At 31.5% G+C, this 27,810-nt stretch overlaps 1 protein-coding gene across 3 annotated transcripts in view; it reads right to left on the reverse strand.

The window, feature by feature from the left end:
* Positions 1-670: 670 nt before the first annotated feature.
* The window catches only part of LOC116774239 (uncharacterized), a 77,124-nt gene continuing 49,984 nt past the window's right edge, over positions 671-27,810 (reverse strand). For 2 of the 3 annotated variants that reach the window (XM_032666895.2, XM_061524852.1), the window contains 3 exons: positions 27,166-27,208; positions 3,359-4,819; positions 671-3,187 (listed from right to left, as the gene is read on the reverse strand). In XM_032666895.2, the coding sequence (XP_032522786.1) occupies positions 2,109-3,187; positions 3,359-4,802 (2,523 nt within the window). In that variant the 5' untranslated portion in view covers positions 4,803-4,819; positions 27,166-27,208 and the 3' untranslated portion in view covers positions 671-2,108. The remainder of the gene's footprint in view (positions 3,188-3,358; positions 4,820-27,165; positions 27,209-27,810) is intronic. The other variant, XM_061524853.1, reaches the window with a different exon arrangement.

Here is a 27,810-nt window from a genome sequence, read left to right on the forward strand (position 1 = left end):
TACTCGTACTAAAAGTACAGTTACTTTAAAGTGTGTAAAAGCCAGTGGTTTGAAAGCCTCTGTCAAATAACGTGTATATTCACCAAATTTTTCCAGACCTTTGAGTACCAGAATTATTCCCCCTCCTCCCGTTTTCAATCGAAATTCTAGATTTCTAGAAGAATTTCCCAACGAGCGAGATCAATTACCCGGGGGAATTCGTGGAAATCTACTGGATATCTATGTTAGAACCTAAATTAAACTGAAAATACTTTTGGGAGGCTTATGTCCAAAGGCCACTTTTCATTGAGGATGGGAGAATATTTTGTTAAGCCGACAAATAGATGAAGTAAAATAAATTTAGATGGGTATGGATATAAAAACTGCCATTCTTTTTTGGAGCGAAACCGTTCCAAAGAATATTTTTATGTTCGTTGTATAAAAGATCCACAGGTAATTCAGTTACTTTTAATAACATCTATCTAATCATTATAAATATTTATTTTATTAAGTTTTATGCAAATCATCTTTACCTTGAGACTGTATCTTGAAAGCCTGTATTTATTATATGAAATATCTGTATTTTTTACATTATTTACCATATTTTAACTTTTATATTTCCCATGTGACGTTAATGTAATGAAAACATTGCTATAAAGTTACAACAGGGGCGATGAAATAAAATAATGTGTACTGAAATATAGTTTAATCACTTTTAATAATGTTCGTATTATGTACATAGCGCTTACACTTGTAAAATGAATGTGTAAAATAAACAATATAAAAATTGTACGTTCGTACATCGCTTAATACGATTTACGAAAAATAACTAATATACTGAAATAAACGATACAGTTGTATTATATATTGTACAAGTTTAAAACACATAGCTTCATAAATGCCAATTACCTTTAAACACTACAATTGACAATGTCCATTTATTAAAATTAAATCATACTAACGAATACAACTTAATGATATTAAAGTTTAAATCAGCACAAAAATCACTTTAAATCAGTACAGATAATAAATAACTTTAAAATCATACAAAAAAGCACCAGCAACGATGTCACCGGTCAGGTCGATATGCACCTATCAGTATGTATAATGATAATTTAATTGATAATTATCAAAAAAAACATTGCATTGTGACACTTAAATAAACGAACACTAGTCTCATAAACACTGGATCTTAGACTATAAAACATTTTTTTTTTTTGATATTCTGATAAAACCTATTTCTTACAACCTTTTTTATTTATCAATTTCATAGCTATTTATCGAATATTTAATCTTTCACTATGTACATGATAACTCGGAATATAATTTGGTGCAAATCGACAGAAATTTAACGCTTTAGGAACTATATTTCCTATTCTATGTAATTAATAAAAAGGTGGTTTAAAACAAATGTCATCAGACAATTGATCTTCTGTGAATAAAGGTTACAAAAAAATAATAATGAAAATATACAGTCTTAAAGAACCTAAAATGATATTAACTTATAATGAAGTCACACATTCTAGGATGTATGTAGAGTTATGCGATTATTATTTTCTGAATTAGCTACGGCTCTGTCTGTGATATATTTTGTTTCGGAAGTATTAATAGACACCGTCGAGTGGAGTGAAGGAGCCGACATCGATACGCGCTTAAATACACTATTGACACAATCAATAGTTGACAAGCGACTAATTCAGTCTTTCGCGACATTAGATTTGTGAATGATAAAGTGACAATGGAATCACACATCGGGAATGTCAAATGTGAGAACAAATTTAGAATAATCAGTCTTGACAATCGATGAAACAACGCCGGGGGGCAAGCTGCTGCGGAGACGTCATACTTAAAGAGACTACAAATAATAAATACTTAAAATATGTAACATACAGTGTACAGTGCATTGTTTTAGTTCTAACCTAGTTATGGCCTAGCGATACTTAAGGTAGGATTGAGTAATGGTCCTTTAATTTCATAGTAAAAAATCTAGCACAATTTATTTACACGAGCACCGCAAAATAACGATTTCATTGCACTTCATAGTTCACTGTCATTCATAAAACTTCACTTCACTGTGACGTCATCACTACAAGCTCGTTGGCACTTGGATTGTTCCACTCCTTGTAACACTACACTTCCGTGCCGTCTTCGCCTTCATCCTCGAACAGCGGTTCGCTCGGACTCACTTCCGTGCTGGGCTTTTTCTTCGGCTTGGGCGGAGGCCTCGGAGGTATCTTACCGCTTCTTCCCATTGTACCCGACTGGTTCAATGACACGTTCTCGTTTTTCCTGTAATCATCTTTGCTTGGTGACCCGAATTCGTTGTTATCTGACCGCGGGTTTCTTCTTAACGAACCGGTTTCTGGTTTTCCTTTTCTCATTGTGTTGTTGTCAGACATTTGTGACTGTGTTTCTATGTTCCTGTTATCAATAGTGGTAATCGATTGCTTCCTTGCTTCAGATTGTGGTGTCGATGTATTTTTGGCTGTCCAGCTCATTCGGTTATTAACGGGTTCTTGTGGACCGGGCGTAGAAGGTTGGTTTGAAAGCTGCGAACTAATACTGTTTCTGGTTGGGGTGAATGGAGGAACAGGGGAAGGAGCGGGCTCTTGTTCCTCTATCGGCGCGTAATAAACTTGGTGAGGGTTCGGGTAAGCTGTAGGTGTAGCAGGTAGAGGTCTATTTCTCATCGGGGAAAACTGTTGTTCCAGTCCCGCTTTATTAAGAGAAAGAACTGAACTTCCGTCGGCCGTTGTTCTTAAGCCTAAGTTGTCATACAGAGGTTCCTGTGCCTCGGTACTTGGAAGTATCGCTGTACTCGCCGTACTCGACCATGACGGAACTCTTGGCCTTCTCGGGATAGTAACGTAACCTTGTCTGGGTGTCACTACAGGAGGTGTCATCGGCGCTGTGAATGGGGACTGAGAACGAGAGTACGGTAAAGTTCTGAAGAGGTTCTGATTGTTGGTCATACCGTAGATGGGAGAATGAATTGGGCTGACGGGATTTATTTGGAGTCTGCTTGTGTCTGGTACTGTGGATGCGTTACTCGCCGCTGGTGATATCTGCGCCGCTCTTGCGGGGAAGGACAAGAGATCAGGCGGATACGCTCGTCCGTCTGTACGTCCGTAATCCGAATTCAAAGCGTCCTGTGATCGCTTGTTATGTTGATCGAAATCTAGTGATCGCTTCTCATCATCGTTGTGAGCTGGAATAGGAAAGAAAATCTTTTGTTATTTTTATATTTTATTATAAAATTAAGGTAATTGTTACTCATCTTCATCTACAATGTAAACTATTGACTATAAGGATTTCACTAATTTGACTAATTTAGATTTTTTTGGTTGTGCAAGAATTTAATGAAAAGATATCAACTTACCAAACACAGAATCATTATCGAGCAAGGTTTTATTCAGTTCGGACATCTCGGTCCCTCCGCTTGTGATGGATGGGGGCACATCGTACCGTCTTGGTGGTTTAGTGACCGGGTTTACAGCTGTGATTAAACTTTTTTCCATCTCCGGTATCACCGAACCTTCAATCAAAGCCTCTCCGTTTGAATTATCAGCTTTCTTTTTCTCTGAACTACGTCTTCTACAGCAATAGTAACAAAGGATGACTAATATTATAAGTAAGATAGCCGCTGTACACGATACGCCGATTAAAACGGGTAACATGTTATTGTCCATTCCTGGAGGTACAACAATACCAGGAGGCGTGTGTGTGATGGCTAATGTGAGACTTCTTTCTTCGACGCCACCAGCATTGTTTGCTACACATAAATACTCACCATTATCGGAAGTACCAGCATCAATTATGGTTAAATTAACCCATTTACTATTGTCAGTATTGGATTGCGTTACGTAATATTTAATTTCTCCTTGATATCTATATGTTCCGTCTATTATTTGAGCATTTAACACCCAGTTCACTTCAGGCAGAGGATTACCATTAACTAGACATGACAAAGTCACATTCGTGTCTGACGATCGTAATGTTGTTTTTGTTGAAGGATAGACAATGCTTGGCCTGCAAGCAAAATCACTGGAATCTAATTCCTTCCATAATTTACCGTGTACTTTAGGTGGTTCGCTGCAGGATATTGGTGATGTATAAAGATTTTTACTGATAACCCAATTTCTAAAAGGTTGTAGATAGCAATCACATCTCCAAGGATTATCGTGTACATCCAAATTAGATAAAGATGTCAATGCACTAAGAGTATCAATTTTTAGATGTTCCAGTTTATTACCGTCAAGCCTTAAGATATTAAGTTTTGGCACATTCATGAAGGTTTTTACACCGAGTTGTACTATTCTGTTATTACTCAAGTCCACCTTCTGGAGGAAGGGCAAGTTATTAAAGAGACCATCCTCTAATTTCTCAATTTGGTTATCGTTTAATAAGATCCATCGTATTTTAGCTGTTTCCTTGAATGTATCTGAATATAAAGTTTTGAGATTGTTCTTAGACAAATCTAATTCAATCATGATAGCTAGGCCACTGAGTCCATTTTTGTGTATCGTTATCAATTTACATTCCTTTAATATAAGTTTCTTTAAATTTATCAGCTGTACATCTTCAAAGGCGTGCCTCGTAACTTCGTACAGTTCGTTGCCAGTTAGGTCAAGTATTTGTATTTCTGTGCTCAGAGTTTTAGGTATATCGTGAAAGTTCGAATGCGAACAGTCGGCTTGTTTGTTTCCACTCGCCCAAACACATTTGCATTCTTGTGGACAATTGGCGGTGAAATCTGCAGTAACTAACGTTAGTCCTAAAGTTAGAACTGCCACAAAGTAACAATACAGCATCCGGATTCCCATTTTGTTTTCTTTATAAACTGAAACAAAGAAATGCTTATGTTAATTTCATTACATAGAAATAAACACAAAAACGCTATTGTGAACTTCCACTAGGAAATGTCAACAGACAAAATAAATAGAATAGAAAAAGTTTAAATTGCTACTATAAAAATATGTGTCCATGAAATTGGATTAGAAATGGGTTTCCTCGCCTGAGTATGGTGCAAGGAATTTAATAACACCAAGTTTCAAGTAATATATAAGGTGATAACACTACTGAAGGGCCGATCTCATAAAAAACATTGAGACACTTAAGAAAACGTGTCTTAGTAGTGTTATAACAGTAATAAAGTGCATCTTTAAATAGAAAAGCTCGGTAGTTTAATGGTCACACTCACAGAGGGCGTCGAAGTTTACTTAGAGAGTTGTAAACTTTACGAATGTAAGGCATTAACAGATAAAACGGAGCACAGACAAACACACGATACACGCTCGTAAAGAATATAGACATGTTCGGTCGAAACAGCTCCCGATGAGTGATGAACGTTCGAATCTCCTTTGGAGGAAGTTTGTTTGTTATAAATCAGTTATTTGTTAAGAGTTTTTTTTAAATTATTTACACTATTTATATTCCAGGTAACTTGCCAAACAGATTTTAACATCTGTTCTGTTTAACGTTTGTTATTACATAATATAAGTAACTTTTTGTATTATATACATTAGGAAATTTTAATTTACGTGACTTTATATCGATTAACTTTCCTTAGTTTCCATTTTGTTTAAGAAATGTTAAAACCATTGTCATTTCAAGAAAACAAATGTTAAATAGTAAGTTGTCATTGTTTATGTGTGTTAATTTAAGTTATAACATACTAGATGTTAAGGCAGCCTAACACTTAAGCAAGTTTAATTTAATTAAACTTCTTCAGCGGACGAGTCGAGTATGTGGTAGGTTTACAATAAGAAAATATTCAATTGAATGATAAAACTTTTTGAACAAACAAAATAAAGCTACGGTTTTCATAACTACGATATTTTTATTAATTCCTTGTATGAAATCTCACAATTTTCTTTTGCTGTAATGCTAACATTTGCTGTTATTCCTCTCTAATATTGACTTGTACGAGTCACACTTTGTAAGAGGAGTTTGATTAGAAGTAAAAAGCTCGTTAGTGGCAGTTTACGATAATTGTCTTAAACGGTGTTAGGCCGCGGCAATTTCGCTCTAAGTGCGTACCACTGTGTGATCTGTGATATGTGATCTGTGCTCTGTGCTATAGCCTACAGCTCTTATACGGTCCAAGTTATAGACAAAAAAAATATATAGTTGTGTAATAGTGTTATGAAACGTCTTTTGTATATCATTACTTGAATACCAAATCATTAATTTATTAATTTTTAATAAAATATTTTTTTATGTTAGCGAGGGATACAATGCAAAATTGATATCGTTTCTCATTAAGATATTTTTGGACTTTTTATGCATTTTGTTGTGAATGAAACCGGGCATAATCAATAATCTCAATCAAATCGCTTCCGCTACATCCCGTGACTCGTCCACTACTCAGCCACACAAAACATCTTTCTCTCCGTGTGTAATGTGATGTCGTAATTCCACGGTTATTGGTGCGAGGGTTCAGTACGCCATGCCTTTTATATTAAAGGTGATTGAAATACCTCTATTACACAGAATCAAATTGACTTTTGTCTGTTATTATATAACGTTTTGATCTCATATAAAACACTGTTGTTTAAATTTACGTTACACACGAGCGAATGGTGAATCATTTTGTTGGAAGTGTTAAATCCATTTTTCATTCGAAGATATATCTGTTAGGGACAGAAGCGTCACGACTCACGTTACTCGTTGAACGGATGCAATGAAATAATTGAATTATCGGTTTAAATTTTTTAAATAATATACAAATATCATATTGTGAATGCGATAAAGCTTTGTTCGTTGTAACAAAAAGAACATTGTCTTCGTATAAATTTTTATCTAAAATTCCATTGTTAAAGGAAAATAAATATCAAAAGTTATGTTATTACACATTTAATAATGAACAAACAAACGTACTTAAAATAAGTTTATTGGAACAATTTCTGTCCTCAAGTCTTGTTTAAAGACTTGAGGATCAAGATATACTGTTATTAACTTTCGTTTATTTACAATACTGTTTTTACATCTAAAACGACTTTTTCAATGATACAATTTTTTACTCATATTATATTTTTTTAATTTAAAACACCAAAATAAATGATAATATTTTATATTTCTCTTCAAGAACGCTACAGTAAGTATCTGATACTTAATAAAGTTACATGAACGTATTTAACAATTATTATAAATGTATGTATGTAACATGATTCTGTTTGATTCATCTCAATGAGCTCTTTCTAAAGTCTTATCCTCATTGACCTACGCCGTCTGAGACCTACATGTAAGTAACGAATGGATATGACATTATATTATTTTATATTTTTTACGAAAAAAAAAACAAAATATTCTCAAAGACATTGAATTTCAAATTGTCTCATAACTAATTCAAACATGAATCATGGATAAAATTGAAAAATAACTATTGTAAAACTTTTTTATTTTAATATCATATAAAAAATTTAATGAACATACATACATATTTATCGTAATTACTGTTTCTTTAACATTATCTTTTATCTTTATATCATCTCTCGTTGTTAGTATCATGATCTCCACATTCTCTATAACTCGCTAAATTAATCAATTCTGATGGAATGAATTCTCCAATTATTCTCATTACATGAAGGGCGCCTCATGCCTGTACGAAAAAATATAATATATTGCGTGTCTCATATTTTAATACAAATGATTATTATAATATTGAAATTATAATTTAATTATTTATATGTGAAGATAATTTTATAATTTCATTCTTAATGTGTACGAATAATTATAACAAATGTTATTTGTTTTCCTCTTATCTATACTAATGTGTGTTTGTTCCTGTTCTAATATATTGAAGTTATTGAACGGTCGAGTTTACATTTTATATGAAAGTATACATTTTGTTTTATTTGAGTTTGTTACTAAATAATCACAACTATGAGTCACGGACTTTAATAATACAAATAAAATATAGTCATTAAAAGTAATATAATTCGATATAAAATTTTATATCTATAACATCTTGAACCGTTGTTTTATAGTGAGTGAAAACAAACAAACACTTCCTTAAGAACCATAAAAATATTTATATTTCTGAGCTATTATTTTTCTTTGATACATCACACGAGCTTTATAACAATGCGATAGCTTGTTTGAAAATGCAATAAAGCAGACACACAAACAATACATTTTATGTATTTATATAAAAGAAATAGTTTCCGATCTAGTTCAAGTATTCAGTTTATTTGACTCATTAAGTAATTCGTTTTATTTGATAAGAGATGTCGCCACTTGCATAGTTGAAACAATAGAACTCATCTGATTCGTAGCACAGGAGATACAAAATTGAATCATCACCGTGGTAATTTATAGTTGAATCATGAATTAAAGACGTACCTAAACGAATTATACTAATCTTAAAATTTATTTATTTAATGTTATTGTCCAATTAAATTTATTATTAGTTTGTTTGTTATGACATGTTCCTTTTTATTATTTAAGTAAACTGCCAGTACATCTACACATTTCACATCTAAGTAAGAATGTGACGACGAAACTGTTTTAAACAATAATGTAACAGGTTGTATGTCACATGGAGTAATTAGTTCAGGGGCGATTCGTTTTGTTCCTCTATGAGTTAATAAGTAGGAAATGTCATCACGTCCGCGCCAGAAACATAATTATTAATATAAAGCTACTGTTATAATATAGTCACATAGAATTATAAAACAGAAAACCTAAATATTGGTACTAAATAGGGCTTTTGTTTCTCGAAACCCTAACATTTAATGTAATGAAACAATAATATTAGAAATAATGAAAACCGGTAGTAATTCACAGAATGAAAAAAATAATAATATAAAAGGGTGCATTATTATGAAGATTTAATAATACCTAAATATGTATAGCAACATCACGGTGGTTTAATTTCAATAGACTCTCAATAGATGGCGCTAGTAGATTTAACATACCTACCTTTAATTTCATAAATCATTTTACATCGCTGTCTTCGAAGAGATGTTAAAGAATTACTTTGAAACTGCTAGTATTCAGTAACCAGATCACCATAAAGTAAGGGTATAGGAATTTTTGTTTAATGTGTCTGAGTATCAACAACTCTGGAATCGAAACACAAGTTGTTGATTTTAAAAGGTATTGTTATCCCTATATCCTAATTAGGTGTGTATTAACTTATTATTTATAAAAATAGACATTATTTGTTTCAAGCTTTGTACGAATATTGTATAATGTGGCAAAGGAATTGTGAGTAGTAACAGCGACCGAAGTCGCGGGTTAGTATTATATTGGCTGAATAGTTGCCCCATTTCGTCTGGAAATGTTCGAGATTAAGATAATATTCAAGATTCCGTTACAAGAGCTACACGGCGCGGAGAGATGCTGGGGACCAGTATCAAGACGAGTTCTCAGGCACACAGAACACATTTTAGAACATAACATATCCACATCTATAGCACAATATACAACAATTATATTTAATGTATAAACTAAATTTGTATTCATCTTGAAGACCGAATCCAATAGAAAACATTTATCTCAAAACCACTCTTAATAATACTTAACATCAACAGAATTCTTTATTAAACACAGTATTTCCAAACAAAATACATTCAGAACAGCGTCGGAGCGTGTGTAATACAACGCTTGATCGAGCAAATAGCGCGTTAACAGACAGATTTGGACCCCAATGTGACCTTTATCACCTACGAGATAAGTCTCACATTCCAAACGAATTTTTGTTACTTAGTTTACACGTAGTTTTTATATCACAAATAATATTTTTCCCATTCGTTTTGGACTTCAACATGTTTTTAAGTACTTCGCGGTATTTCGCTTTTCATTGTTGCATATCTTAGCGAAAAATAATATTAGCATTCAAAATAAAGTACATATTTACATTTGAAGTCTAAAAGTAACAGTATCGGGAGTATAAGATGCTAACATAATCGTAAAATTTCACAGCATACCTATAACTGGGAATTGTGTTATCGAAATCATGGTGAAGAGCAAAATAACGATTCTACGACTGTCTTTTAAATATAACCTATTGAAGAGCTGTGTTAATTTATATTTAATCATTTTTGTATGCTTTTGTTGTCCAAAATCTGGCTAATAGGATTGTAATAAATATAAAGCACATCAATTGAGTTATAGGAACAGAAGCAATAATACACATTAACATTCAATAGACAAGTAATGAAATTACAGACGTTTAAATCATGTCGTAAGTCGTTAAGACAGTTTTGTCGTGTCGCGAGTTTGCTTATGCGTAATATGGTGATACAGATATTTGTAGTCAAACGTATCGGAACGAAGGTTGGGAAATTTCATCAGGTTTAAGAGAGAATCTTCACATAGGATGGGTGGGCGTCAATCTTCCGTATTACGTCTACGTACAGACAGAGTTTCAATGTATTATATATATAAGGTTTTGTAATATTAAACAAATCATTGAGTATGCGGTGAATAAAGCCAGCTGATTGTATTATATCGCGGTTGCACCGTAATAAGGGCGTATAGACAGATGCTCCTATACCATATACATGGATATAGTTACTGAATTGGTCTTAATTGCTGTCTAATATGATCATATAGGCTTAGTAAATGTTAACAATAATAATTACCTGGTTTCTAGAGTTATAATTCATAATTAAACACAAACAAAGTCGCGGGACGTAAGTGTATAGATCACGAATTTCATATAAATTATTATTATAATTGTTTTCCATGAATGTTATCTGTTTGTAACGTCACGTCATCAGTGATACCCAAATTGAGGAAAATTGTTAGGATATATAAATATTATTCTAGTGACATTTGGTTAAAAATATTTTAAAAACGTTTAAGTGACATTATTGGAAAATGATGGACACGGACTTTATTAAAATTTTTATTGACATGAATATGTATAGTTAAGATATGTGGTCGAAAATATTATCTGATCTGAGTGTAAAGGTTTTACTCGATAATTCAAATTTTTTAAAAACTTTCTACAACCAAACATTATATTAGAAGAAAAATATTTTTATTTACAAGTTTTAATTATTCTCTCGTTTAGAATTATTTTTATTGCGAAATAATTATATGAATAATATTTTATTTCTAGAGTTCAGTTGAGTGCGATTCTATCTAAAATTTGTTTTATTTTTTACGTAATTCATCTCATTTAGGCATATACTATTATCATTACCTTTGTATAAACGTTTACTGTGTTTAGATTTATGTTTGTACGTCTGAACTGTTACCGCCGTCATTATAACCGAAGGACGTTAAAGTTAAATGAACTCAAAATATCTACATAACGGATATCGGAGAAGTGATTATGGCGTAGTGACTCTGACCCGCCTTCCAAAAATTAATTTTTAGCGCCCAAATATAACCTGAACCAACCATGTCATATCTAACGAACGGCACGCTGTTATTAGAGTATTTTGTATTAAGTTTATTTATTTATGTAAAATGGATCGTAGTTGGAAGTGGATCCCAAGTCTCAGTGCAATTTGTTTCAGACTAAGAGAGTGCCAATTATATCGCTAACCATTTTAGTGTCTATCTACACGCTCTGGGCTAGATAGATTCCATTATGGTATATTTTAGTAATACTCGGGCTTCACTTCACGTGTTCGACATCCCTGAAAATACCTCAGGATTAAGATTTTTTCACTTTATTAATTTTGTTATTCAGATTGTTTTTTGAGCTACTCAAATAAATATACCAAATAGATACATCAGAACGCTAAATGTTGAACTTTTGTAGGAAGTAGACTCTTATTTAAAAGCTGGTCGCCGAAGACGAATTAAATATATTTTAACTTTCTTAGATGTTGAGAACTCATATATAACTGTCAGTTAGTGGCTTTGGCAAAAAACTCATACTTTAAGAACGCCATTACGAAAGAAGTACATGAACTCTCTTTTGAATTTAAATACAATATTTTTCTACTAAATTTTAAAATATGTATAATATAGCTGTTAGTTCGGTCGGAATGAGTTTTTATCTGCCGTTTGAACTGTCAGTTTTAACTTGCTGAATCAATTTTTTCATTTCATTTTTTGCTTTCAGCTTTAAATAAAAAAAAACATATCAAATAGCAAGACCAATATTAAATGAAAATTTAGACATTGTATTTTACAATTTTTTCCACAAGAAATAATAATGAAAAGAAAATATAACGGTTGTTATATAATTTAATTTGTTCCATAATGTAAAACTTTTCCCAATCCGTCCATTTGAAAGTTTAAGCCTAATTTAAAAAGTTAGCGGTCTATACACCCTGTAACCTTCAAAGGTCTTTGAGGTAGAAGAAATCTTTGCTATTTAAGGTCCGCCCGGGGCTCGGAGGTTGTAGTTATCTCAGGAGCTTAGAATTATTTGTGTTTAACAAAAAGACATCACGACATGTATGGGATAGCGGTGTTTAATAAAATGTTAGACGCCGTGTAATAAAGAGCATAGCTGAAATCTTAATTATTAATAACAAACGTTCAAATCTAAATCCGAGTCTTATTTAATTTAAGCTAATGTTATTTTCAACAAAGCTGTGTTAAAGTGCACGTCCGGTGGGTAGTTATTTCTGCTGATACGTAATGCAATAACTTTTGTATGAATCACAAGCGAGCTTTATACCGTTCCTTGGTGATTTAAAACGCTTTTAGTTTTGATTACTAATATATCAATTTATTTATAAGTATTGAAGATAACTTAAAATCTATCGAAATTTGTGTAAAGGAAAAAATCTTAATGAACACATAAATAAGCTTACAATTTAAACGTACCTACCATAGGCAAAGAATAGTCTTTAGTAATTTATATCAACTTATTTTGACCAGTTAATATTTTTTACAGATTCCAGACGCTGCAACTCCGAATGCCAGCTACCTGTTTTTTATAAAGTAGTGGTTAAAATTTAAGTTCATGTTTTGTGAAAAATTTTAAGATATTATTTTGGTTAAATATTGTTAAGCCTGAGCTTGCTGGTTCGTGGCCCGGTTCTTTGTTTACATGAACTCGACTTTTGTTTATTATCCATTATATTTTTAGATAACAGATTCACTGTTTTATGAAGTAGGTTAATATTTTAGTACATAAAAATATATTCAGTTAAGAGATTTTAAGTAGTTTGTATACTTCAAATACTTATATTAAATAAAAGAGCGCCCAACCTTCAAGTCGTCCTACTTAATACTGAGATGTTTTAAAGCGAAGTGTCACAAACGTTTTATTTTTCGTAGCCAGAATCCAGAGAACATTAAAATTATATGACACTATAATATGTCCAAGTTAAAAATACTTTTGATTTATTATGTAGTAATATTACTAACTGGAATCTAGAGCCTGTTTTGCAACACTAAATGCCTTAAACTGCACACAGTTTTAATTCAATACCATTAGGAGAAGTCTGCAGATGCTGAGACGTAAAGTTATTTCTGTTCGCTTCGAAATAAAACAGAATCCCTGACGGACAGACGGATAGATATCCCAAACATTTATCATTAATGTACCGACTCATTCAAATACATAATGATTATTAGGCATATATTTAATTTTAACTTTTAGAGTATTTTAGAGTGTAACGGATGTAAAGGTTTCTATTATAAATTTAAATATTATTCACAAATGCATCGTCATATAAAATTATCATTTAAATATTAAAGATATGATTTAATAAAACATCTGAATCGGTTGAGAGGCGAACTAAAGAATTTTTTTAACGCAATCAGTACTGAAATTGCCGTCATAAAGCGTAGGATTGCCCGCAGATGGAGGTATTATTTCACAAAATGGATTCCATTATCTTGTTATTTAATAAATCCGATATTTAATTGTAAGGAAAAGTCCAGATACCTTCGAAATAATTGATTATAGTATTAAAAAATACGTTTAATTCCTCTTCTTATAGAAAACACTGGATTTTGAAACTAATCTTTAATAAATAAAAAAGTATGCAATATTTTCCTCTCATACAGGATAATTATTATTTCAGACAGATTCCTTATTAGTTTTTTATTAGCATAAATATACTTTGAATACCTCAAGCCAATATAAGTAACATTTCCATATTACACGTAAGTTAAGTAAAAAATAACATCACATAAGACAAGGAAGTAATCTCGCTTGAAACCACAGAATATATGAATATTGAATGTCACATAACTCGGAAAAATAAATTCAACTTGATTGAAATAAAGCTGAAGGGTGCCGTTATTGAAATGAGATTCCTCTCTCATTCAAACTTTTGTTTCTATTTCTGATAATGAGTTTATAACCAAGAGAATAAGCTCTAAAATAATCATATTTTCATGTAAGTTATATTCCTAATAAAGTTTTCTGCTTAAAGTAAAAATATATTTTGTAAATGAAAGGCGATGTTTTTCTCTTATTTGTAATAATTTGCTTGTTAAAATTTCGATTCCTATATTCTTAATTAAAGTAAGTCTTTTCTTTACGTCTTCATTTGAAACCGTACTTTTATAGTTAATAGAAGTACTTTTATAGTTTACGAAAGTCATCTTAATATATTATTAATTCATATATTCAAAGGCTTATTGTTCGAAAGTTTTTATTTAAAGAGGAAGATCTGTAAATCAAACTTACAAAAGATCTTCGGAGTGTAAAGAACAAAAACTTTAAACAACGCTGAGTCAAGATATACGATTATATTAAAATCAAGAAATTAACTTCCTATTCAATAATATATTTATAATTTTATAACGTTATCAAGTCTAGTTTATATTAATATGAACTACAAGTAACAAATAAAAGTTTTAAACCTGTTTCCGGAACATTGGAAACATACATAATGATAACATAATATTTATGTTTCAAAATGTTTTTGACCCTAACTAATTTAAATTCGGGACCGATAGCGAAGTATCGTTTAATTCCGCTTAACGAGTCCTATTCGTTATCAAGTTCCAACTGAGATAAATCTTAGTAAATCTAATTCATTTTAGATTGAAAGCTTTAAGTGGGGTTCGACTTAATTTACTTACAAGATACTTCGGTATTGTACCCTTACTAGACCGGTGGGTACCGTATTAAAATGGTATGTATTATATTGTGTAAGCCTTTGGTTCACTTATACAATTAAGTAATTTTGGGTTAAAAGACGTTAAACGGCCTTATATATATATGTGTTCCGATGTCATTTTTAGCCTACATATATTTGTTAATGTATTACTGCCCTATGTAAATAATTTGATTTTCCAAACAGCATTGTCGGTCGGCTGTCTCACATTTAACGATATATCTTTGTAACCAGATGACCATCGTTAGCTTTAAACGTTGAAAACTTTTAATTAAAGCTTTAATATCCATTGACAGTATTAACAAGCCCGCCACGTCCGCTTCATAAAGTTCTTTTGCCTGAAGCTTATATGAATTTAAAACGACACTAAATAAAGCGCTCCTTCGAACGAGCACTCAATACGATCTGAATTGTTTATGGTAAGTCTTCGGCATGTTTACCCCGCGTGTCCGTCGCGACACTACATAGGGAACGTTAAGAGGCGACCGTAAATCTTATTGAGTGAGAAACGTCAAACGTTTCGTATGTAGTATTACGTAAACTTGTGGTAAGTGTACCAAAGTATCCCTCCTGTTAATTCAATTTATAAACTTTGTACTTATTAGAACGAAATCTGTTGAGAACTTGCCAGAAATATATAAACTTCATTTAATTAGGATCTTTAGAATTGTTATTATGTTTATCTTATGTTTAAACGACGGACAGAACGACAAGCGAATAATATGCACACGTAAAAGTATGTTTTAAAAGCAATCTCGACATAGGTACGTTGTAAACAAAAAGCTATGATTTCTATGATAAAAAAAAATTCTTACCTAAACACAACACGGTCTTAACAGATAACGAATAATAAATTGTTCATATGGATATAGCCAGCTAGTCAGCAAATATATTGGTTGTACTAAAGTTCTTATCAATCAGTTCCAAGGAAACCCTAGAGGACAAATTTAATGAACATTCTAGACCTTATCGGTAATGGTCTAGGTAATTATCGAGTGCTTTACGTCTAGGTCAAGCGACAAACACTGTTACGATTAAGGGCAACATAAAAATAAATTAAAAATACATGTAACGTATCACTAAAGACATCTAGGCGAGCTTAAGTACTGAGGACGTTGATTTATTATATTTCATTAACACTAGTATCGCTCCGCTACTTGGCACGTCCTATAAAAAGAGACATATGTATGTATTAGGTATACAAAAATATTAAAAGTCGTTCATCACGAACATTTGATACACATACAGACATTATGTTTGTAATATTAATATTTCCATGTTGTTCATCATCCTATCTCAAAACATATATTAAGAGCCTTCCTCTTAAAGATATTAAAAAATCTACACATAAAAACTCATAATAATAGATGTATAGCTTTGTTGTTTATGTGCAAATGTTTTATACAAATAAATCAATAGTATACATTTGTATTTAATTCAATAAATGTGAGGTAATGTTCAATTTCTGAGTCAAATCCAGTATAAAATGAGTTTCTGTCCAAAGCCCGTATCTCGATGTGTGAATCCTTTTCACCCGGACGACCGGAATCCGCGTTGCTTCCTGATCTCACGCCTTTGTTATTTGCTATTTATATATATACACGAAAATAAGATACGATGTTCCGTAATGTAAGTTGAAGAAAAGTTTATAAAGAACTGGACTTAGTTGTAAGAACTGACACAATAATGAATGATTGCATTTAAAATTCTCTAACACCTTGAAGTAAACAAATATTAAATTGTTTTTAAAAGTTCAGTCACGAACCTTTGAATTAAACTTTGTTGGAAGGGAAAATAATAATTAGTCTTAGTGTAGGATTCAATTTTATATATATATATATATAGGTATAGAATACAATTACAAGACATGATTATTCTAGTTTTTTCTGGCCTCTCAATTAAGTAACTTTTAAAACTTTTAAATTAAGTTCATACTTCTAATATTGTCTAAAATGCTGTTAGTTCGATAGAAAAATTTACATTTATACTGTATGAATTGCATTAAACACACAGGAACATTATTTCAAGGGATCTGCCAGCTGACCGGAAACATATGTCTTTGAGTACGTCTGATTCACTACGAGCGATCTCCTCACCGGACAATATTATAACACTCTATATATATACACACATATATGTATATATATCAAAGTCAACATTATTATATATTATATTATTATTAGCAAAAAAATTTATATATAAATATAAATACATTTTAACGTGATATCGTAAATTATTTCTAACAATTGTGATACAAAGAAATTTTATCAAATATTCGTATTATTATTTGTGATAAATTTTTAATATACATTTTATTACGTGGAATCAATATTAAATGTCAGAAATTGTAGCTAAAAGCCTTTTATAAACTTATAATGAAAGCCTCATTTATATTTCATTGTTTTGAAACAGATACGCCCATAGAATATAACTTCGTGTTATTTTTTTTATACTTTTAAAACCAAAAAACTTTACACACTTCAATATTTATGTGAAATGTGAGCGTTTAAAGATCTTTAATATAAATACTAAATCGAAAGTGAAACAGAGCATTTTTATGTTTGTCAAACACAGCTGCGATTGAAAAACGTATTGCTATGAAAACTATGTGGAAAAATTAACTAAAAGGAAAGCTATTTCATGTTACAAATAGGAAGTTGTTATGAAAACGCTATCTTCACGTGATACGAAATATTAAAGATGAAATTCAAAAATTAAAATGTAAACTATTTTAACTGGAACATTATGAACGATATTTTTACACGCGAAGCATGATGTTACCTAAATTTATTCCATGGTAATGTCTAATGTAACATAGGGTATAATCAAAGAAATTTTTGGTTTGTTTATTATGTTTGCACGACTGAATTACTTAACCGATTTTGATAGAATCCACGTGTATGCACAGACCAGTGAGTAGGATTTGAATTTCACCTAGAGAGGATAAACAGCACACAAAAGTGTAAAACGAGCGAAGCCGTAGAATATGATATAGATGATAAAGTGTTTAAACGGAAAGACCTAAAACCTTTCGTATACAAGTTATTTATCAATTTATTTCCTATTAAAACCAGTCAGCATCGAGGTCAGGTTCGTCTCCATTCGTCGAACACAAACCCTGAGTCGCCCTCATGACAACTCACTGGTTGAATGATACTCATTGGCGCGTCAACACGACTGTGTCCCCAATTGGAGTTTCCTGAACTCATCCGGTCAGGCAATCACTCGGACTGTATTTACAAACACACGAAAATATATGTACCTACTTAAACACAGCCTGTCAAACAACAGACGTCACACTACTGAAACATACAGCCCTACCTTTTTAATCATTATGCGAAATTATTGATAAGTATAAATTATCTTAATACCTACAATAGAAATACGCATTTCTTTAACAGAATTTTATTCTGCTAAGTTTCTTTCATGCAATTTATAAAGTTTTCTTATAACGGCGCTCGGAAATAAATCAATTGTAAAAGCGAATTGTAATCCGGATTTAACGTATTCTTTTAAATTGTCTGTCAATCAGGGTAGGGACTATGAAAACAAGTCGCAGCGCAAACAGACGGATTGTCGAGCGAACCAGCAATTAGATTTGTTGTCGATAGCAGACTCTGATTCGGTTGCGATTCGGGGAACCGAACCAATTTTAGGATTACCCAAATATCGGATGAGCTACACAGTTTATTGTGGAGGAGACGAATTAAAAAATATGTCATTCTGACAACTGGAACGCTGTAACTTTTTTTAAATAGTTTCGATTGTGATTCACAGAAGAAATAACAACTAAACTGAGTTTATAGTTGGTACAGAGATACTAATATACTTATGGTGTCAGATTATAATTATGTGTTTAATAATAAATACAAACACCGTTCGTGTTACGTTTGACTTTACTTCACTATGACTTTACTTCACTATGGTAATGTTTCGTCTACGTAAAAAAAAACCAAACTGACTATTTGTATTTTAACGCTGATTGACATAACCACATCGTTAATAGTAGATATTTGTTGTTACAGCTCATTAATATAAGAGCTACGATTTGAAAAATATATTATGAAATAACACGAATAATAAGTTATTGGTAGAGTATTTTGTCAATGTAAAATTAAAAAGTTCTTTAAACCGTCGGAATCATCAAACAGAATTAGCGTTTCCAAAGTTCCGTCATTCGTATCCTCATTACGAGAAGAGTTGCGGAAGACAGAAATTAATCGCAAACGTCATGTTGCTTTCGTAATTAGCCAATTCGTCAGTGCGACCGCTCGCGTCGGCCATTACAATTTAAACGCTGTTTTGTCGACATCCGTAACAGTGACATCAATACATAACGTATCATCTCGTCTAACATCTCGGCAAAATTATTCAAAAACTTAATTCTCAACTCAGAAACAATAAATATTGTGAAAATGATTACGCTTCAATAAATCCACAGCGAGTTTTTCAGTCGTTTAATCATTTCAGTTAATCATAGTCCCTCCGTTTCTAGGGAATGCTAATTAATTGGACCGGATTTGGCAAGGTTACTGTTCCGCTCCGAGCTGCATCGCGACCTCAGAAATCCGAGAGGTTATATTTAGGTTGGATTTCAGCTTGAAAAGTTATAATTAACGTGTAATTATTATTATAAGGATGAAAAGAAATAAAAAAATAAATGATTATCCGTAAGGATGTTGCGTATTTTGTTTGTAATGGAACATGGTATAAAAATTCCTTTTCATATCTTTTAATTATATTTTTTTACAGAGTAATGAATGTTTCTTACTTGACTTATATTTCGTAAAATTTATTCCACCTTTGTGTTGGGGTATGTCAAGTTGTGTTAATAAAAGACATTAATGTGGCGATGGCGCGACAAACTTTACGTTTTAACGTTAAAAGCTCTCGGAGAATTATATCTGCGAACTAGTGACTTGAAGCGTTGAACACATTACAAAACAAATATTAATAAACTTTCTTAAGGAAAACAGAATACTTATAACAAAAATAAGGCAGCCGCGTTCTCTATATAACATTTTACTTTGGATGAACAACTTAATGTTTATTTTCTTCAAAATGTAAACAAATAAGTCAACCAGATAGTGACTTCAACAAATCTTTAAATTCGTTCGGTAACTTAATGGTTTAAATTAAATGAAAATTATTTTTACTTTTATCAGATGTAACATTTCTACCCTTAATCGTAACGGTTGGCGCGGGTAAAACCACGTGAAGCGTCTAGTGTAAGTGTAACAGTAAACGTGGTGCGTATAACATACAAATATATAAATACTTAAAGCCAATGAACTTGTTTAAGATAAACGGTTGAAACTTTATATGTATAGGGATTTGTTTTTGAAACTAATTGGGTATCGTTCGAGGCAGAATTACTAGTCTATTATATTCTTATAATAACTTGAAGCTGAGTTTGTTATTTGTGTTTTTGTTTATTATATTTTTTATTTCTGTTAGTATTGTGACGACTCTGTAAGAGTGGGAAGTCAATTAATGAAAATATATTACTTGGAAATTTAATTACCATGCCTGGATCATAAAATTAATTAGGATTATCCTTTAAATTGTACATTTTCATCAACGAACAAACACACACGCTGGTCACACACACACACACAAACAAATATAATTTAAGAATGACAAACATCGTATGAATGTCGATTCCATAAGGCCAACTATTCTTTACATATGTCTTATAAAACTCGGTCTTTTTCGTCTCATTAATCATATTATTTAAATGTCAACTGTGAAATAATTTTAGGTTCCGAGCCTTATATTAAGGGAATATAATTTCCGATGACGTCAGCATTTGACGTCACTCATTGACATTTTTTGCTCTTACACTAATTTATAACAAGTTGTAGAGTTTATAAATAAATATGTCATCTGATTCTATACCTTAGGCCGTTGGTGATAAAGCATATTTTGCTCTTAAATATTTATGTAAAGTCTTAATGTTTTAATTAGAAGTGAGAGTATCTTTCACACGGTGCTATGATTTATTAGTGAAGTTACTTAGTTGGTTTATATTTAAGTGAAAAAACTATTTATACAGAAACGTACGAAGACGAGATGTAAATTTATAACCGAGGGTACGTTGTGTAATTATTGTTAAAATATTCTGGAAGATTTACTTTACTAAATATTTTATCTGTCGCGTATTAATTAGTTTAGAGGTGTTTTATTAGGTTAGGTCACATTCAATATTAAAAGTAATTGGTGTGTTTTTATTAAGTGCTCATTAAACATACAGGAGTTGTCTTCGTGAGTGTTAGTTCATTGTGCATACATATATAATTATTTTGATTCATCACAAATCAATGGATCTATTAGTACCTATGTGAAAGAGTAAGAGATACACATTTACTCTCATTATTTACATTAATAATTAATACGATAATAGTATATATATTTATATATATCTTCTTTTCTTGTTAATAATATTACTGTTATCAAATAAACAGTTTCAGAACGTGAAAAAATATTACAATAGAATAGATATGTGTATTAATGTTATTTATAATAAATAACTGCCGTGACTGGATCAAAGGTGACAGAGAAATATATAATGTATATCGAAAAAATATACCGAAGAAATATTATGAGTAATTTTAACATTTTATCTCCACCTTCACATTACTTATATATAGCTCTGGTCATATCGATAAACTATTTATATACATTTAAAATTGGATGAGTCAGAATTAATTACAAGAGAATACAAAAATTTGGCAAAAGCTGCGCTGGCTTTAACGAATATTAAATTAAATATGACGAGAATTCTGAATCGAATTGCTTTTTATTTGGCATTATAATTATTTCGTATGAAACATTTCATATTTATGAATTATTGATTGATCGGATGATCTCGACACCGTGTGCTGGAAGACTTAACGAAGGGTATAAATGTTATTATACGGGAGCAATGGATAGATTTATATCTACATTATTGACTCCTAACAGATCTGTCAGCACTTCATTCGCTCGACACAGCATGCGTGAGACGTGGGATAAGTTACATAATATAATATCGTAGATATTACACGTATGAGACAAATTTTTAATTCATATTATATCAAAACCAACTCAGTGAATAATTATTGAATAATATTTTTGTATTTCTCCCTCCAGTGTTCCGCCTATATCTTGTACCTTAGACAACTCGGTTAGTGTCCTCATTTCCTTTATAACTTACAAAATCATTTTTCCACTTTATGTTGTAGGTGAAAATGTTGTCGTTATCAAAAGATAATATTTTCTCTGCGGCTATCGTATGAAGCAATTTACTAGTAATACAAACGAAAATGTAAAGCAAAATGTTGTGAGAAATTGAGGCGTAATAAAGAGAATTACAATTAAACCGTTCGTTAAAACATAACTAAATAAAATATGAGGTTAACCAATTCATGAATCTTCGGACAAAAAGTTTCTGCATACAGCTGGAATTATTAATGCAGCGGTACACCGTTTGTTATAACAAAGAAAATTGCTTTTTCGCCATAATTAATACTGCAGAAAAACCTTTCAGAAGGCACTAAAGCGTCCTTTGTGAGGAAAGTAACTAGAAAAAAACAGCTCGTGACCTTTGAGAGCAATGAAATAATAAACTCTCTTGAATCATTTGAAATATTCAAAAAGTGAGTAGTAACTGTGTACATTTGGTTCGTGTTACGTGTGTTAGTGAATTCTGATCGCTACTTTATAAAATGGCTGGTGACATTGAAAAGAACTACGTTACATTGTGCCGTCAGCACGCGACGTACACGGCGTGAATATCAATAAGAGTTGACTTGGGATTTCATACAACCAATATTCGAGATGCATCTGATCCATACTGTTTTATCTTGATTGAAGGACGACAACTACTAAGAAAGGTTATGTTGATTATAATAATAAACAAATAAAGTATTATTCATTACAGATTAAATAAGTCAAAAAAAAATCATCGCAAAATGTACATTATAAAGATTATATCAGAGTAATATATTAAAAATATAACAATGTATTTTTAAACATAAATCTTGAGCAATTTATATTTATGAGCTAGTTTTATGTTCTCAGCATCTGGATTTTCATTTAAATACATTCAAATAGCGTTTCAGCTTCTCTGCTAACTTATTTCATACTCACTTGCACTGCTTGTGTTTGTCGTGGAGCGTTGTATTAAGGTGCCCTGGTGGTATTCAGTGCAGGTAGAGTTCCGTATGTAACCAAAGACAGCCGATCAAATATACAATATATGATGCTAGACAAATGGGATGATCCTGATATCCATCCATCAAACTCTCAAGGACTGTAACAGATCGATAGCAATTTCCTCTGACGTTTGAAATATTATAGTTTCTTTACGACATCGGGGACGATTGGCTCTGACGCATCGTCCAGGTGTTTTAGTGTAATATTTTAGTTTCTAATATCACTTTTCCTTTTTCTACTTCATATAACTTATTAAAATGCCACCGGCGTGTTGCGAGAGGTATGCTTTTATGTCAACCTTGCAGACCGAATCCCCGGAATGTTATTTAAAGTAATGTTTCTCAAATATTTAAAGAGTATTTTATTTTAATGTTCCAGTGACAACCGCCCTCCCGATGGTAGAGACCAAAACGCTAACATTTCTCAAATTTATTAAATTTTATTATCTGTCATTTGTATGTATTTTTATGATTGTGAAATAAATACTTTTTATGGGCTGGAAATCAAATATGTAGTTTCTGGAGATACAGACAGAGAGAGTATTAAAATAGGTACCTAGTGTAATAAATTGTTTGTTTTGAGATGTTTTTGGTTTTCACTTCACAGTCGAATCTCGAGTCTGGCGCCGTCTTTGAACGTCCTCTTTAAAGACGTATCTTATGTCTGAAGATATTAAAACAAATCTCTTTGGGACATTTGAGAACCAACTAAATGCTGGTCGAAAAGAGATCCTAAAGAGAAATATTCGAAATAAGTAATAAAAAAATAATATATAATATATATATGTATATATGTTTATATATCTTTAGATATAAAGGCCTATTAACGGAGGCTTCTTCAAGCGGCGTCCTTTTAGGTATCTCGAATTTTATAAAGTTTGTGAAATTTCTACAAGAAATAAAACTTTAGTATATAAAAAAATATACTTTCAAGATAAAATGTATTATTATCTATAAACTTTAGCAGTATTATGAAATAAATGTATGTATATATATAAGTTATTTATATGAATGTACACATGTGTATACATAGCATGGTTTTTATCGTCAATGAAATAGGATTCACAATAGAAATATTAAGTTGAAAACTGTTTTAACTTTCTGAATATAATTAAAACGAAGTTGCCATCATAATGATAACTAAACTTTGAAATATTGAAGACCTATTATTTTCAAACATGAAACATTAACTAATTACCTGGTATTATACGATTTCAATAATTCGTTACATAAAAGAAGTCCTATATTTCACGTATAATGGAATCCAATATATAACAATATTTAGTACTAAATCAAAGCTAAAAATCGTCCGCGAACGACACGCAACTATCCGTCCGTAATTAAGTCTGAAGCGGTACTTTAATATTTGAGATAGTTTTGTATCCGGAGTCAAAGTGTAGTGACAATGTGAGCACAATTCGTTCATGAATTAGTATCGAGCTGGCCCAGATTCTGTTCACGACCTGACTGAAGCGAGACGTATTCGTTTAATGAAAGAATCCACAGAATATTAAATTAATTCAACAAAGATAGACCAGCTGTGGACGGGGTTTGGATTTAACTTCACGTATACTGGATGTAATTAACATATCTCATTCAATATTGTTGGAAAGACTTTAACCGACTTACAAAAACGAGGATGTTTCTCAATTTCATTTTATATATTTTTTTTGTGAACGCACGTTTTTCGTGGATAGGAGGTACTCAAAAGTAGTTCCATGGAAAGGAAAATTGGCTCTGATGACGGCATCTTTCATAAATCAAGGAGAAACTTCAAAACCTGTAACTCTCTCCCAGTGAGATTGTCTAATATTTCATGTTGTAATAGCTCCTTCTTCCTGTATTTATCTAATACCGTAATTAGTGGGTACTTGTTTAGACAAATCCTATAATATTGTGTACTTATATATGCTATCGTTGTAAGGTGTACAATTTTAAACCATGTTAAAATACCGACTTCGTTGTGATAAGTTAATACTATTTTATTTTCTAGTCCCCTGTTTGAACGCAACAGTTTTTCGGTAAATATTATTTGATATATTTTAAGTTTATAAAAAAATACAATAAAATTGTTATAAAACTTATAACCTATTATATTTCTAAAAAAAAACCTTTTTCATTATTTTCAAATCCTTTGTTTTCTTGTTATTACAATGATCAGTACAAGTAAAATTATAAATACAAACTAACTATTTTATATAAAGATAAAACTACTTTTATTATATAGATATTTTCTGAAAATTCAACGAAATGCCGCTGGGAAAAGTTGAAATGACAGGAAAACGAATAGCATATAACCACAGACGATACAAACTATAGAAGTTGAGTGTCGCGTCTACAACACTTTAAATTTACTCATGCTAGGTTAACAAAATGTATTTTAGACTTTTTGTGGCCTATTAAGGGTATGAAAAATCATAGTGAAGACTGCATTAAAGTTGGCAAAAGTAGTTGCGAGCATTATCACGCAGTTTCTCCTACTTCAAAGTAATTTCATATTCCAATAGATTAAATCCATCCATTTCAACAGCTACCTAATAATTTATAATATATTTATTGTATTTTAACTGTCATTGCTTAATATATTTATCAATACATATCTCAGGGAAGCGAGAGTTAAGGTACGAAATGTAATCAGGTGATTTGTTTACTACTGACAGATCCGACAGACAATGTCCTGTTATGTAAAAGATATTACTGTAAACGATATTGGCGGGCTGAGATCTATCTGAACAAGTCAGTTGGCTGATAAATATTCAACAACCAACGTTCTTTTCAGACGTGCGTAGTAAAGTGTACGTCAAAATGTGTAAGGCAAAACTTTAAGTTTTCTTAATTTTTTTTAGTTTCCGTGAAGTTTAGTTAATTTTTATGTATCACTTTTTGCTTAAAATAAGAAACAATTTTCAAAAAGAGATATTTAATATATCCATACAAGAACCCTTATTTTTTTCTTCACGCCATAATTTGCGAATAGCCTTTTTCATTAAGATAAGTAGCTTAAAGAAGTATAATACTATTCATTTCCATTGTAATATACTACGTTTAATGCAAGAAGGCTTCATAACTATAAAAAGATAAAAACTCGTGCCCAATCTCTTCGATGATGCGGGCTTCGACTTACAACAAACATTTATTTAGGCTAACGAGAAACCACTGAGAGGATGTTTTTAAATTATATATCACTAACTGTTCGCTGTTCGCCATATTTTAAACGGTTCAGTCTTCTTTCTAGTTCCATTCAAGAATAATTTATTCCTATAATGTAATACGCCTTTCAAAGTAATAACCTCTCAGAATCCCTGCCACTTACAATTTCGATACTTTCAGTAAAAGAGGTGAACAGACATTTTCTAGCTGAGCTCACTTCTACATCTTACATTCACTTGTGGCCAAAGGCGAAACCATTACATAAAAAACTTAGAGACATTTTCGAGCGATGTATTGACGCATAAATGCACACGCATTCACGAACGCACCTATACTTAGACTGCATTTACATAGAAACGGGCACACGCAAAAAAAAACACACACACACACATACAGTACAGTGCCTGTACACTATTGACGCCCAAACATAATAGCCCATATGGTACACATGCACAAAGGTGCAGGTAGACAAACACACACGGTCAGTATATAGCGACTCCGGTGTAAGTATTTTATATTCCATAAAGTTATAAAGTTTATCATCAGGTAAGCAGTTTGTTAATTAGGACGTCTATTTTGGAAGCATGTTAATCACCCAGCTAATTAGTGCTCGCTCTTCGACTTTGTGGTTTTTTACTACAAACAGCTTTTGTGATGTCACCTCCTATAGAGTTGCGAACGGCGGTTTCTCTCTCATCAAGTTTGTATTGGGATTTTCAAAATACTTGATGCCTTCCAACTGAGACTACTAATATAATTTTGGAATTAAACGCTTTCATGGTAGTAATTGTTTTCTTTGTATATTAAATAGAAGGAAATTTAAAAAATCTCTGTATAAAAATACTCACATTAAAAATTTGCTGGAATTCTATTACTGCAGACGCTTTTCATCTGAAAATAAAATAATAATGACCTTAAAGAACATCAAAAACATGAGGAGGGTTCTTGTTAACCAAATGTATTTATAATTTGATCTGATTCTTTATGAAATTCAATTTTATATTTCTTTATTTATTCCAACTCAGATATTTCTAATTAACATCAAAGTTAATAAATTACTTATCGAAGGATTTACTTTTCAATATACGGAAAGTAGTTAAACAGTTTCATTGTTCGAACAATTTTATTGTAAATATTCTTATTAAGTCGAATGAATAAAACATTAAATAATCGAAGATTCAATGAAAAGAAGACAACCGCTTCACAGGAAATTATAAAGTTGTAGCACTTTAAGGCTTTTCCTTTGGTTAAATCTATGTACTAAATGCTATACAGAGACAAAGTTTGTTTTGGTCTTATTTATGTTTGAACACAACTAAAAGGATACAATATTAATAGAAGAGTGAATATAATGAAAAACTAACAAAAAACTTAGCAAGTATGAAGACAGTCTAACATTTATTCGGAAGAACTAACTGTGTGATAGACGATTTTAATGACTCTCTTATATATATTTCAGTAATTAGTTGTTTCTGTGTTGACAGTTGTTATTA

The sequence above is a fragment of the Danaus plexippus genome, chromosome 26 (genome assembly GCF_018135715.1).
Source record: "Danaus plexippus chromosome 26, MEX_DaPlex, whole genome shotgun sequence".
Classification (NCBI taxonomy): domain Eukaryota; kingdom Metazoa; phylum Arthropoda; class Insecta; order Lepidoptera; family Nymphalidae; genus Danaus; species Danaus plexippus.